The 15288-nt window shown below is 41.7% G+C and overlaps 1 protein-coding gene across 1 annotated transcript in view; it reads right to left on the minus strand.

Moving 5' to 3' along the window:
- Positions 1 to 13334: 13334 nt before the first annotated feature.
- Positions 13335 to 15288, minus strand: part of ELOVL5 (ELOVL fatty acid elongase 5) — a 21197-nt gene continuing 19243 nt past the window's right edge. The window contains exon 7 of the mRNA XM_009999190.1: positions 13335 to 15274. Within this exon, the coding sequence (XP_009997492.1) occupies positions 15143 to 15274 (132 nt within the window). The 3' untranslated portion in view covers positions 13335 to 15142. The remainder of the gene's footprint in view (positions 15275 to 15288) is intronic.

A 15288-nucleotide genomic window follows, 5' to 3' on the forward strand; every position in this document is an offset into this window, starting at 1 on the left:
ACGCCTGCTGACCATGTGGTGGCATCTATCTATACATCTTGACTTGATGGAAACACCATACCTGTGGTGCTGTTAAGCTCACTCCAAAGAACTGAGACCAAAGTAATTTACTGTTGCTTTCTGAATTACCTTTCTTCTAGTTGCGTTTTAGCTAAGTGCTTCTTTAAAGAGAGTAATTTTGTCGCAAAACCACCTTTTTTATTATTGTTGTGAAAAAATTGCTTTTAACACCCACTCCCTCCCTTTCCCAATAATTTCAAGGCTGCTAAGCTGAAGATCTTGCAAAATGAGAAAGACAGAGAAAGTCAGGATGTTCTTGTCCCTTCCACAGTATCTGTATGACTCCAGATCACCTTGACAAAGGCAGCAAATTGATCTGGAAAGCTCCTTATTGACAAATTGCAGCTTCAGGAGTGCTGCTGAAATAGTGGTATCTTACTGCCTCTAAGCAGCAGCAGTTTTCATACCTTCTTCAAAAGCATGCTGCCTGCACCCAGGTCAGACACAAATTCCGTGTCCCCTCCTCCCCAGCTGAGCTCTCTCTCCTTTCCACATGGATTGGCTACAGTCCGGTCCTCTGGCTTTGCAAGCGATGATTTCTATTCTTAGCTGCTTTTCACCCACTTTATTTTGCTGATCCTCCTCCTCATATCTAAGTTTTAAATAGGTGTAAGCAAGAGATGCTCTAATAAATTCCCTTCCCTTAAAGATGTCTTCTAATCTTGCTGCTACTGTGCATATTTGGGGCACACGAGATTTCTAATACATATTGTCCCATAAGGCAGTCAAATAGCTGAAATTAATGCCTAGAAGTTTTTTAACAGAAAAGCAACATCAAGGAAAGGTGCAGTACTGGACACTGGCGTTAAAACCTAGTCCTGCAACTTTTTTGAGGGACATGTGAAAAGTGGTGATTGGGATGGTTTATCAGGCCTATCAGTGAGCAGCTATCCTAGAGGTGTAGGAGTTTGCTGCTGCTGTCAGGCAACAACTGAGCTCACTAAAGCTTGTTTTTTTAAGCCATAAACCTCACATGTTTATATGTAGAGGACTTGTGCAAAGGGAATATTCAGCCATGACTCTAGAGACCACTACAACATCTGATAGTCACATAACAGTGAAAAGAAAAGCAGAGACATTAAACTGCTTGGAATGCAAAGTTCAAGTGGTTACTCATTCAGGGAAGGATGCCTCTTTAAATCACATTCAGCAAACTCTTCAAAAGGGGAAAAAAAAGGTTGAGTCAGTGATCTCTTTCAGAACAACCATTTTAGGGAAAATCATAAAATAAATGGCTGCCTTTGGGATAACCACCTACTGCTAAGATCATAACCACCAAGTTATGCAACATGGAAGGAAAACAGAAGCTAAGTTGAGAAACAGGACAGGATGGCTTTGTGTAGGTGCAGGATGCATGATATGCCCTTTCTCATTGTTCTGGTCCATTTTCTGTCACTGTCTTTGGAAACCTATGGAGAAAATTCACAAGGAAAAATGGTAATTATCTCCAGTTAAAATACCATGGGGCAGTCACGTGCCTGTTTCAGTTTTCCTGCTTCCCTTTCTTCCTTGATACTGGCTCCTTGTTAGTATGCAAACCAGAGCTTTTCTATAGTCTACAGACAGCAGAAGACTTGGCCTGACTCTCAGATTCTTGAGGAAACATCAGTTTCCACAGAGATGGCATGGAGGGCCTTAGTGCTGCAGGTGCTCCAGCATAACTTCAGGAATCACTGTGTCACCTGAGCTGTGAGAAGGGCACATTCCTTATTTGAACCAGGTGGGAGCTGCCAGCAACAATTCCTAAGCATGTTTGAAAGGGATGATTATAAAGTGCTCAGGTTGTTCTGGGAGCAGACATTATCATCTTGCTCTGAGTATTGCTAGCTCCCATTTCATGCGATGTGTCTTCATATCTAGTGTAGATACAGGAAATCTAAAAATGTTCCAGAATTTCAAAGTGGGGAGTAAAACATTTTGAAAGTCATCTAAACTCACTGCTTGGCTGAATTGCTTCTTTCTGTCCCAAGCTGTGTGCAGTTTGTGCTTCAATGCCCAATGGTTTTCCAGTTTTGCCTTAGCGTGTTTTTTTAATTATTATTTTTTTAGGGAAAATTGCTCTGTGGTGACCTTAATAAATAAGAAATGGACACCTGTGTTACAAAAGATCTCAAAATTTACATTGGAAAGTAAGCACCATACATCTAAAATCTGCTTTATACTTTCCAGTGGTGACCTAGTATCAACCCCAAAATGATTTGAAAATCTCAAGAACAACTTCCCAACTATTTTCAGAGAGCTGAAATGAGCTGTGCATGCGGAGATCATTAACAAGACCAAGAAAAGATGTATTCAGTGCAATTTCCCATCTATTAGATTACTCTGCCTCTCCAGCAGTCTCCAGAGAGAGGCTCTGGCTGCTTCTTAAGGTCACTGAGTCATTTCACTACAATAAATGATCTCGCTAGCTGGAAATGCTGGAGGGACTGCCTGTGCCTCAGTGCTGATGTGTAAGTGAGACACTTCAATCCCTGTGCTCATGGGTGAGAATGCATCCCGCCCAACCTGCCTGCTGACCCCCCCTTTGTTTTCTTTGTCCTCCTTCGTGTTCTTTTACTTTCATAACAGCACAAAACTGATAGAGATCTGTGTATTTTACAGTCTGTGGACAGAATGGGAATAGAGATTAGAAAAAGAAAATCAGAACCCCATGCATCATGGTTCAGCCTCCCTGCTCCTGAGAGTCTTTGGCTTTTGCCACTTGTAGGCAATTAGAGGAAGGAGTCAGCAATGTTCCTGCAGGGCCCTGACAGAGCAGGAGGACAAAGTGTCCTGGAGCAGGAACAAAGCTGTCTTGCGCACCACTTGAAGCTTGCAGACAGCAAGTATTGACAGTCAGGACATTGAAAGGTGTGCCAGATTAAGAGTAGATGACACGCACGGTTTGGCACATGTGTAATCAGTAACAGAAGGAGTGGCAGGTCCCATCAACCAATACTCCATCACAGAGGGCGGCAGCATCTCCAAGCTGCAATCTCACAGACCATGGTCAAAGAAGAGCAATGTATAAATGCCCTTATTTCCCTCAACAGAAGATAGCAGGCTGTTCCCTTGGTGAAATAAAACATGATCCGCAAGTCCTCGGTAACATTTTCTCTCTTTACCCCAAATTGTGCAAGACATTTCTCTTCCAGCTTTGTTTTCCATTTCATTTTTGCAACTTCATTCCTTTGAAGCTCAGTTCCCTGTTTGACTCAATCCTTGTAGAAGACAGGTACAAGAAAGCAGCATTTTGTTACTAGTAGGGTAGTTCAGTAGCACTGCTTACAAACCAGGCTATTCTCACATTTTTCTTCTATGCATTATAGCACAGGTGAGGCTAAGTGACTTTAAAAGGGTGTTTCCTTACTTGTAGGAAGCAGAGTGCAGAATAAAGAATCAAAGGAGCAAATGGACTAAGTACAACATGCATCTTTGGTAAAATGTTCAGGCAGCTGAACAGAGACATGATGAAGAGCTAGGAAGGACTTAGGAAGCGAGGGTGAATTTTTCTAACAACAGTTATTAACAAATATGAAACATAGAGTATGTCAAAGTTAATATAGAGCTGCTTGTCCAATAACCTGAGTTTTATTTTTTTGTTTCCTTACCATTTAATAAGACAGAAGAAAATCAAGTTAATTTAGCAATGACTGTGCAAGAAATCTGACTGGTGGTTAAGCAAGTTTCAGGTATTTGAAAATTATATTTTATCCCTCCTGGGCTGTACTCAGCTGAAATGTTCAGGAAGCAAAGGCCTAGCTCTGGAGGAGGATAGTTGGTGGTCCTGGAGCTGGACAGTCCATGAATCGTTAACTCCAGAGGAAGGAGAAGCAGGTGCCAGCATCTGTATCTCAGCACTGCTCAGCTGGGGGAGCAGGGGATGAGGTGAGGATGAAAACAAGGACTGTTTGTTTTAGAGTGACATTTACTTCCGTCTCTTATTCACCCTTAGAGTTCATCTATGCAAAGAAGATCACACATTATAAACCTGTCACTGGCTTTCCATTGCAGCAGCTCCTGTGCAGGCATGCTTGGCCTGGGCTGAGTCCAAGGTACTTCACTTTTTGGAGGAGCAAACTATTGCAGTTTCTTCCCCCTGTAAACAAAATCTCAGATGTCTGTCTCCTCTCACTCTCTGCTCTGTCACAATCAGAATTATTTGGGTTAGAGGGGTCCTCTGGAGATCACCCAGCCCAAAGCAAGGCTAACTTCAAAGTTGCAGCAGGCTGCTCAGGGCCCAACCAGTTGGAATCTGAACATCTCCAAGGATGGAGCTCCCACAGCCTCTCTGGGAAGCCTTTGCCAGTCTATGACCACTCTCACTGTGAAGGATTTTTCCCTTATATTTAATCTGAAATTCCCTTGCTGCAACTTATGCCTTTGTCCTTTCATTGTACCTCTTGATCTCCTGCTGTGTCACTCCAAGAAGAGCCTGCTCTCCCTCCTCTGTAGCAGCAGCTGAGGAGAGTGATGAGGTGCCTCCCCCCCTCCCGCCCCCACCTTTACTCTGCAGCTCTCTCAATCTTGATGCTCTCTGGTAGACAAAGGACCTGGAAACATAGCTGCTTTGCCAACAGGAATCTTTGAAAAGAGAAGATAATTGTAAGACTTCAGCCATCTGAAGTAGAGACAAACCAGTTCAAAATGTCTCAAGTTGCCTAAAAGCCCAGTAGAGTCAGGGAAAAAGGTCATCCCCACTGAACACTAGTGGGCTGAGTATCCAGCCTCAGTCAATTACAAGTTAAACATGGGATGCTGCATTTATTTGTTCAGTTCTTATGCTGCTAAAGACCCAGGTAGGATTTGATCTGGGATCTACAGTTTCAAAGGACAAAAGAGTCTAGCCAGAGTGTCCTCTAAGTTTGCATCTTGCAGACCTCTTCATTTCCCCACCAGATTACATTATTTTTAGAATGTGTTCAGTCTCCTTATGACCTGGTTTCTTCACATTTTACCATGAATGATTAACGTATAACCTTACCCTCAGGAGGAACCTGTATCTCAAACCAGCCAGCAAAGTTATTACAGTTCTGCTATACAAGTGCACTTCTGGACCAATCATCAAGTATATTTATTATCATTATTTTCAGAGAAAGTTACTGCACTGAAGCGATTTGATCTTTCAGCAGCTGACAGGACAAGGCTTGATTTACAGGTGGCTGCTTCAGCATGGCAAACATCCAGCAGGCTTCCAGACACCTAAAACTGTGTGTCCTCTATCAAATCATGGTTTAGTACTGCTTGTAGCAAAGTATTTTTGTGTTGTTTTTCTCCATAGACCACTTTGACAGAAATGGAGATATTTTTTTTTTCCATAGGGAAAAGCCCCTGTTTTTGACAAAATAACTGAAAAATATCAGCTAAAATAAACAGTAAAGAAATTATGTCTTGGGAATTCAGTGGCACCTGGTGTTCAGGTAACAGACACCATATTGCTGCTCATGCTGAGCTCCCATTGCCCTAAGCAGAGGCCAGTTGTCAGGACAGAGGTGTTACCCCACAACTCACAGCTGTCCAAAATGCTCCATCTGACAGGTGTGAAGGGTTAGACTGATCAGCAAGAGTTGCAGCAGTTGTTTCAACATCAGTATTGAGATGCTATTCATGCTACTCTGAATGTCAAGCAATTTTTATCTATATAGATATTTCAAATGATCCTGCTCAGCAAGAGCCATTGGGACTAGAGACTAGAGATGTAAGATGCAGAAGAGCTTTTGGTAGGCAAAACAGTACCAGGTAGCCTACTCCAAAAAGTGCCTCTAGCAAACAGCAGCATCAGTGTATGTGGTTGAAGTCCACCACAGGTTTCTGCACAGACAAGGAGAGGCAGCATCATTGCCAGCTGACCTGGTAATCATTTGACCCCAACTAAAGCCCTGACAAGCAAAACCATGCCTAGAAGGTGAACATAGCATTTGGTATAAGGCCAAAGGAAGAAAGGAGTAAAGAGAACATGTCTTAGTGCTGCTCAAAGGAAACCTACCCTTGCATCAAGCCTGAGCTACAGCTGCTCTGCAGAGAGCAGGGATGGTTTTGGGTGTTCATTAAGCACCCACTGCTGAGGCAACCAGTAAATGCAGCCAATCAGAATACTGATCTGGTGTCATGTTTGCAGAGCCTCCTTCACCTTGTTGATAATGAGAACAGTTCTCTTCATATTCTACAGTTTCTCTTCCTGTCCCTCTTCTCAAAACTGCCTCCAGGGCATCCTTCTTTCCTGCCTATTAGAGTCTCTCTCCTTACTAGCTTTTTCTTCTGGCAGTTTGTGTCTTCTCCTTGCTCCAAAGGTTTTCCATTGAACCGTGTCATTTTCTCCTAAAAAGCCTCCTGCTTTGCTCAACAGAAGGGGCCAACAGTCGTCTTTCCCCAGTGCTCCAGCTGTGATCTCTGGACAACTGTAGGACCTTGATTCTAACTAATTCTTAATTAACATGATTAATGATTAGTTAACATGATTAATGATTAGTTAACAAAACCAAATCCCTCTATTCCTCACTTACCACGCTGTTTTAGAAGCTCACTCTTGCTATACTCACGTAACTCCTCACGTTTTCACGTTTGCTCACAGGTGAGACAGGTGTGCACGAACACGGAGGTGTCAGAGCAGAGAGGATATTCTGCTCTGAAATGCAGAGGAGCTGCTGTCCTAGCACCACCCTTCCTGGTCCTCTTCCAAGGCCAGACATTTTGGATTTTTGCTCATCCAACTTTATCTATTATAAAGCATGATAAATCCTGAGTGCTATTAAATAATTACCAGCCATTTGTGTGTGCTGAACAGCTGGTGATGCATTATGTTAATAACCGTTACATGTTAATTTTTAATATAAAAATACACTTTATTTGATGTTTGGGCTGAGTTTAATGACTTTGTTCTGTTTTTCTTTCCTGCTTGAATGCATTCATTCACCTCTACCTATAAAATGCTCAGAAACTGTCCCAGATATCAGGGTACACAGAGCTGCATTCTGATCCTTTTAATTAAAACAGCTCCCATCTATTCCCAAAAGCCAGCGTTCCCAAGGTTATTTGTGTAATCAAGGTCAGATGCACCGTAAAAGCCATTATGTAGGATACTCTTGCTTTTACTCTCCTCCTCCTTTACAACCTGTTTCCGTGCTAGAAAGAGCTCTTGATTGCAAAGTCTTTGTGGTGGTGAAATAAAGGGCAACATGCAATTTTATTCTTGTCTCTGTTATGCAAAATTAATTATGCTCTGATCACCTGTACCACTAGGAACTGCTGTGCAGGCGTTTCCAAGAGAGGACAGGAGCTCTGTTCACTTCATACTTCCCTTTCTGTCTAGTCCAGCTCTTTTAAAAAAAGGCTTAAACGTGGTCTTTTAAGAACGTAGTTCAGTGCACTTGTAAGGAACAAGTCTCTGGCTGTGAAATCTGTGTCGCTGGCGTCAGCTCCAGCTTTTTATGAAATCGCCCTGGTCCCCCCGAGCGGGCAGGCAGCAGCAGCCTGTGCCCAGCCGTCACCTCGCGGGTGCCACCAGGAGAGGGCACGGCTCTAGCACATCCCTCGGGAGCACAGCCCCGCCAGGAGAGGGCACGGCTCTAGCACATCCCTCGGGAGCACAGCCCCGCTTACCCTTCCCCGCCTCGGGGCGCTCGGCCGCACTGATGCTCGTCCCCTTTGCCGGGTCTCGCACCCACCTCCTTCACTTCTCCTTCTCAGCCAGCAAGGCTGACATCAGTCCTGCGTTTAACCAGACCCGGCTTTTGCAGGTCTTGGTTTAAAGTCCCTGTGCTCACTTGTGTCATTCTTAAACCTCAAAATCGTCTAGGGAAGAAACAAAACCCCTCTACAAACCCTGCTTAGTGCTGCCTGCTCACTTGTGTCATTCTTAAACCTTAACGTCGTCAGGGAAATAAGACAAAAACTCCTCTACAAATCCTGCTTGGTGCTGCCCTCTCCACTTTTGAGGCCAGAAGGCAGAATTTAACGTAGTTGTGGTTTGGGATTTTTTTGTTTGTTTATTTTGGTGTTGTTTTGGCAGGGTGGTATGGATGGGTTTTGGTTGACAGAGGTTTTGGGGCAGAGAGTAGTAGTGGTTATTTGTCTGGTTGGTTTTGGGGCTGTTTTTTACTTCTACTTCATAAAGTAAAATGTCACACTATCATTTTTTCTAAGTGCTCTGACCAGCTGGAGCCAGCTAGTTGGCCCCACACTTTTGGAGATTTTTTAAAACCTCATATCTAACTCCTTTCTGACCAGACTTACTTGTTAATTATTCTGATTTCCCTGTGTTGCAAAGGAACTTTAGGTAAATACTGATAGTGAAAAAATGTTGACAAAACAGGCAGAACATCCATCACCAAATTGCCTGGTTTGGTTTCAGGACTTCCCACTCGTTTCAAAATCTGCTTGTACAGCTTTGTAACTGTGGGAATGGGCAGCAATTCCTCCCATTTACTTAGTGTGGAAACCAGAGTCAGATGTAAAGATGACTTCTTAGCTCTTTACTTAAACTTCTGAGGACATAAGGGTCTTTTTCATGATGATTTGCAAAAATCTGTACAAACAATTTAAAAAGGAAAAAAAGCTGATCATACTTATCCAAGAATAGTTATGCCATCTGTATGCATGGGAGGTATTTCCTGGTCTTTTCAGCAAGCTCATCACTATTCTACTGAGCAAAAGTGCATTTGCATCAAGGATGTCTCAAGTAGCTCAGCACACCAAGAGCTGCTCTCACTCTCTCTCCCAACCCTGAGCACTGTGGGAAGCAAAGCAAATTGATAAATTAACAGAAGGTCTTTCAGAGAAGCAATTTTTTCTAAAGGTACAGAAACATCTTAGGAACTTAGACCTGAAGCACTGAGACCCTATTGATTTAAAGGAAGCAAGGTACTTAGGTAACTACAAAGGCTACAGATTTATATTCTTTTCTTTTCCAAAAGCTCCTATTTCTGCCATGTAAGCTGAGATTCTATTTCCTACAACAGCTGGTAAAATTGAATTAGTGACATTTAGTAAACATTTGGCTTCTAGTGGCAGATAGAACAGCTCATGAAGTCACGCTTCCCTCTTGCTAGAGGAGAAGAGAGATCATATGTCTGACCCACTACACAAACACCACGATACCCAGCTTCAGTGTGTGTGGAAGAATTTCCCTTGGTTTCACATTAAATACTTATACCAACAAAGGTGGTCTTCCAGTTTTTAGCCTAAGTTTACTCTTGGCTACCTTACGCCTGTTTGTTTTGTGTCAACACTTGTCAATATTATGAGCTCCTGAAAGGAGGTGGGGGTTTGGTGGGGGTTTGTCTCTTCTCCCATGCAACTAGTGATAGGATGAGAGGAAATAGCCTCAAGTTGTGCCAAGAGGTTTAGATTGGGTATTTGGAAAAATACCTTTACTGAAAGAGTAGTCAAGCATCAATCAGATCAGGTTGCCCAGGGAAGTGGTGGAGTCATCATCCCTGGAGGTGTTAAAAAAAATGTGTAGACATGGCACTTCAGGACATGGTTTAGTGGACACAGTGATGTTGGGTTGATGGTTGGACTTGATCATCTCAGAGGTCTTTTCCAACTTTAATGATTCTATAAAAACAGCTTGTTTTGCTTCATGCTGTCTACCATTACAAGGTCTGTATATGTTGCAGATGCATTCCTTCTCAACCTTGTCTTGCTACACTCCCATTTTGCAAGACTTCGTTTCTGTGACCATCACAGTAACTCTCCTGTATGACTGATGTTTTAGAATCAATTTTCTTGAGAGCAGATGACCACAGTGGGGGAAAAACGTGTATTCATCAAACAGAAGTCCCACCAGAGCCTCAGCATCACCCCCCTCCGTACTCTAGCTCATTCCTCTTCCTACTAAAACCAGACTGATTAGTAAGATTTTTTACCTGCTGTCCTTCCATAGTAGCAGCTCTAGATTGTTGAACAGAAAATTCTCAAATATCTTTCCTTCTCTCCTCTTCAGTCATTTCCAACTAAACTCCCATGAAAACAGTTGAAATTCTGTTATGGTCGCTAAGGGGGATTTACAGTAATCCCCTCTCCTGTACTCCAGGCATCAAGGTCATCTGGTTGTTGCTGCAGGTGTATGTAATCTTCCTTGGCACTGATAGTGCTTCCTCATGTTGTCATCTGCAAACATCACTGCAAATGCTCCTACTTTTTATACCAAGGTCATTACTTTAAACGTTATTAATGGACTTGGTTTAGGCTGAAAGCATTGACACAAACCATCTTCTCATCAGTTTGACCCTTGCTTGTCCACAGATCCTGTTGCTGGTCACCACATGCTCTAATGTAGATAATTTTCAAGATTAAAAATAGTACCTATTCCAGATGGAGGACAGATGTATTTCCTTTGTCTACATGGTATTTTTTTATTAAACAACAACAGGCAAGGCAGATGTGACCATTTCCAGAAAAGCTGTGTTACATTTTCTTCCTTTTTCTGTGTACTTCCTTGTACCCAAACATTCTTCCCATTTATTCTGAAGCCTCTCATCATACTGAAATCAAGACTGTCAAGCCTACCAAGACTGTCAAGTTACCAAATATCACTTCCTACATTCTTCCTATATAGTATCTACGTTATATATCTTGGAACACAAGGTAAGTCTTTTTCCTCCTTCTCCAAATTCCAGCTGGACTTTAACACATTTTTTTAACCGGACCTTTGTTACTAATTTTCTCCCTTTCTGTTTGAGATTGTTTTAACATCTTTGGCTTTAACTATAATGCCTCTGCTGCTGTCATGTCATGGGAGCCCCTAGGGACTCTAGCTTCCTCTGCTCATCCAAATTTGCTTCACTGAAATTGAGAAACATACAGATTTTGTTTTGAATATCCGTCTATTTAAATTATATGGATTGAAAGTTGAACATTGAATTCAAGTTTGCTTTTTAAACTAGTTCTTGCAAGATCCTGACAACTACAGCTGATCACCTCTGTTTGTTCAGTAATTCTTGGCAAGAGGATGACACTGACAATGCAAGTTAATCTTCTGTACCAACACAGCTCTCAGCATCATTTCTCTAACACGAGATCTCTTATCTATATTTTAATAAAGCCCTGTACTGCCCCAAGGGGATTCCCAGCAGAACCCACTCTCAAAATAATTGGGCCTTTGATTTTATTTGCACTTATCTTCAGCATCTAGCTGACTTTCACGTCTCATTTTTTAATCCATACCTTTTAATAATACACATTCCAGTCCTGTACAACATACAGGTCTGTCAACTTAGGCCTCAAGACACCTACCACATACCAGAGGTAGAGGCAATCCCCTGAACAGCTCTCTGTTAGGACTGAGGCTTAGGAGGCTTCTTTGCCTTAATTTTGGTGGCAGAAGTCTTGTCAGAAGCTTTCTTAATATCTGCCTTGCATTAAGTAGAATACAAAATCAACCAAACGTTTCCTGGATTTCCAGAATTGTTCTCTTGGTTTTCCACTACCCTCTGCCAACTCAGGAGTCCCAGTGCCTGAGTGACTCCAGCCTGAGGGTGACCTGCACACCTGTAACACAGCACATGGGGTCTTCACACCAGGACTGCCATAAGAAAAGCTGTTCTGGGCATTTGGGCTTACCTTTCCCACTCACAGCTTAACAGAAGCAACTACCTCCCTATCCATCACTTGGGCTGAAGGACCTGAGAACAGGAAGGGATTTAGTCAGCTCATGAGCTGTGTGAGACCTTAACATTACAGTTTGAAGCTTGGTCTTCACTCTTTGCAAATAGGTACTTGTGTTTCATTCTCCTCAGCCAACTTGACATGAAATCTCTCCATCATGTTGGCAGCATCTGGCCTTCTTTCATCTCTCTAGCCTTTGCAACTCAAAAAGTCCTTTTGAAGGACTCTCTTATAATCCCAAGCACTAATCAGTTATATTGATTAGGAAAACTGCAAGTGACTGGGGCATTGGGGCGGTCCAAAGGCTGCTTGTTGCCCTAGTCAGGTAATGCACTGAAAGCTGAGGCAGGGGGGGGGGGGCCTTGACATGAAATCTCTCCATCATGTTGGCAGCATCTGGCCTTCTTTCATCTCTCTAGCCTTTGCAACTCAAAAAGTCCTTTTGAAGGACTCTCTTATAATCCCAAGCACTAATCAGTTATATTGATTAGGAAAACTGCAAGTGACTGGGGCATTGGGGCGGTCCAAAGGCTGCTTGTTGCCCTAGTCAGGTAATGCACTGAAAGCTGAGGCAGGGAGGCAGGCCCAACGCTCCTGCCTCTCTGTCCATCAGTCCTGGTTGTCATTTATGGTAAAGTGATGTTTGATCTAACCTTTACAGCTCTGACAATTTTCAGTTGCTGCTCAGACTGTAGAAGAGTACCTAAGAAACACAATCATCTACCTGCAGGTATGAAAACACTACTGGCTATACATCTTCCCAAGACCACATCTCCTGCCAGTTTTGGACAAAGTCACTGGGTCTACATGGTGACAAATGATGATATGGCTACCACATTTTGTCACTGTGCCACTGACCTTGAAGGAAAGGCTTGGAGTGCAGCAGACCAGTCTTCTGACTCACTGGTGAAGGCCAGGTTGGTGGCTTCTGCATTCTAGGTGCTCCCTGTAGATTTAGCTTATCATCCAAAGAACTGCACCTTACTGACCCCTGGTTAGAAAAACACCCAATGTCAAAGTTTAATTTGCATGTACAGGAGATAAAATTGTCTTAGCAACCATCTCAGGCTTTAGCAGGTCCCTCCTAGAGGAGACCAGCATAGCATGAAACCTCTAGGCCTTGCAACTAAGTACAAAACCCATTTCCCTGGTTTAGGTTTCTTGTTCTAAGAGTCTGCAAGTGAAAAGACAGACAGCTACATAAGTAGTTCTGTTTTCACTAAGTCCATCACCAATGTATCTGGGCTTGTTGCAACACACTGATTAAACCCACAAATCTAAGAAGGCTCAGAAATGATAACTTAAAGGGGAGGTATAAGGAAATTGAAAAAATGCTCCCATTCTCAAGAGAGGTATTATTCCCATTTTATAGACAGGATATCTGAGGCACAGAGTCCCTCTCAGCCACATTAAGCTTTGCTCCTCACACTCATCATCTTGGAGCCATTTGAGCTGCTCTGCATTCAGTGAGCCAGTAATCCCAGTGGGAGGTTTAATCCAAGTATTTCTACACCCAGGCAAAGCAACAGCATTTGGCAACAGCCAGAGGTTTCTGTAAGGAATGTGTTATCAAATCTTTTTAAACTAAATTTATCTGAATGTCTGTAGCTGCCGTTCCATTGTGACAGCTCCTCCTTGGCCTGACACAAAAGGGGACAATGCATGAAATCTGTACAAACCCACCAGAATTCAGGCAGAGATCATCAAAAGTGTTTTAATGATTAAACCATGTCAAACATTAACGATATAGGTATATTCAGATGAGCCAAGGGTTTATTTCTAGCACATTTAGACAGCCTAATTTGAACATTATAGCTGCTGTACTGAGCTATGTAAAGACTCTGCAAACCAATACCTAGAAATGAAGACACACGTACAAGCTTTGATAATGTAAACATAACAGACACTGTCTCCTTCAAAACAAGGAATGAAAACCCACAAGGCTAGTAGGACAACTTATTAATTCCCTAAGAGATGTGCAAAAATTTTAAAAAAGATTTAATTTTCTTTTAAAAAAATTAAACATGTTAAAACTGGCATTTATATAAATATCAAAAAAACAAAGAATTAAATGGAGCCATGATAAGCAGAATGTCTTGCACAATTCAATTTTTCAGAGCTTAATGAATGAAATATTCATAAGCCACACTTCACCACTGCAGATACCAGAATACCAGCAACAGATATTGGCTTTGTAACTGACTCTTCAGATGTGCAATGCAAGATTTTACAAGGAGGAGTAACTTTAACATGCACTCAAATCAAATCCTCATATAACAAGCCAAAACATTCCCGGTGATACACACAACTCACATTACAGAAACAGACATTTCCAGCACATTTCAGTAACATTTAAAAAACACTAAGTATGACTTAGACTGTTTGATTTTGCTTGTTTGGGAAAAAATCCACATTTGTGTTAGGCACATTTTAAAAATGAACATATGCTACATGACGAATAGTACAGATACCAACTTAAATTCAGACAATTCCATCAGAAAAGCATCTTTCTGTCTTCATTTTTAAATACTCTTTCAGATATGTCACAGACTTAAACAGTAGCTCCTAAAATGTGGATATGGCTATGGTAATAATACTTGAAATTCTGCCAGCTTCCATATTAAAAACCACTCTTCATTTAGCATTTAGGAATTCTCAGAAATAATTAAAAAAAAAAAAAAAGAGAAAAGAAAAGATGGGTCCACGGGGTATAGACTCTAAACCTTAGAGACAATATTTAAATCATACTGGACTGTGTAAGCGCCAATTCATTTTACATTAGTGATGTACTTCAAATAAAAAAATAAGATCTATTAAAAAGGTAAAATAACTTTTCTATCTGGTTCGTGACTGTTTAATCAGTTAAAGCCAAATATACAAAACTAAACATGCCATTTCCAATTTCACTGTCTTGCGTAAGAGATACGTATCATCATGTATCACATACAGAACAGTAAAATGATCGATGGATTCTTCTAAGTGACTTTTTAATAAAAAGTCAGTCAAATGAAAAGTTGAAACATACCCTAATTTTTAAATCAGTAATAAGCTTTGGGCCCTGCTTTTTAATTTAAGGCATGTGTGTTTATCTACTGAAACCAGCATCGTACAAATTACCTCTACAATCACATGCATGATCTACAGTAAAAAAAATGGAGGTTTAGATTACAGTGTTTTCAAATTGTGAATCATAATTCAGCACCTATCATATTGACTAGTAAGGCAACAGCAGTGTGGGATACTACGAAAATACTCCCTTCCACAGTCTACAGCGGGGTCAGTGACAGCCCAGAATTATTTTTAAACTTTAACCTACTTTTATGTTCTGTATACAGTTTCTAGGGTGTTTGCACTGGTTAAGTCCTACATAAATCACACTATTCTAGGCAGGAATAGTTACAGTAGCTGTTAAGAGTATTAGTGCACAACTCTTATTGTGCTTACAATCAGATGATTTTGTTGTTGGGGTTATCAAAATGGTTTTTCAGTTTGGTCTTCAATCCTTCCTTTGTTTCCTTTGTTTCACATTGTTCTCAAGGGAAGAAAAGCTGTTTGTGTACCCGTTTGCGGTGGCCGCAGAGCCGTTCTGATACTCTTTCCTCCTCGAGGATGACTTCTTGTTGAAAGTCTAGAATATAGGGA

This window comes from Chaetura pelagica, unplaced genomic scaffold (genome assembly GCF_000747805.2).
Source record: "Chaetura pelagica isolate M959 unplaced genomic scaffold, ChaPel_1.0 scaffold90, whole genome shotgun sequence".
NCBI lineage: Eukaryota > Metazoa > Chordata > Aves > Apodiformes > Apodidae > Chaetura > Chaetura pelagica.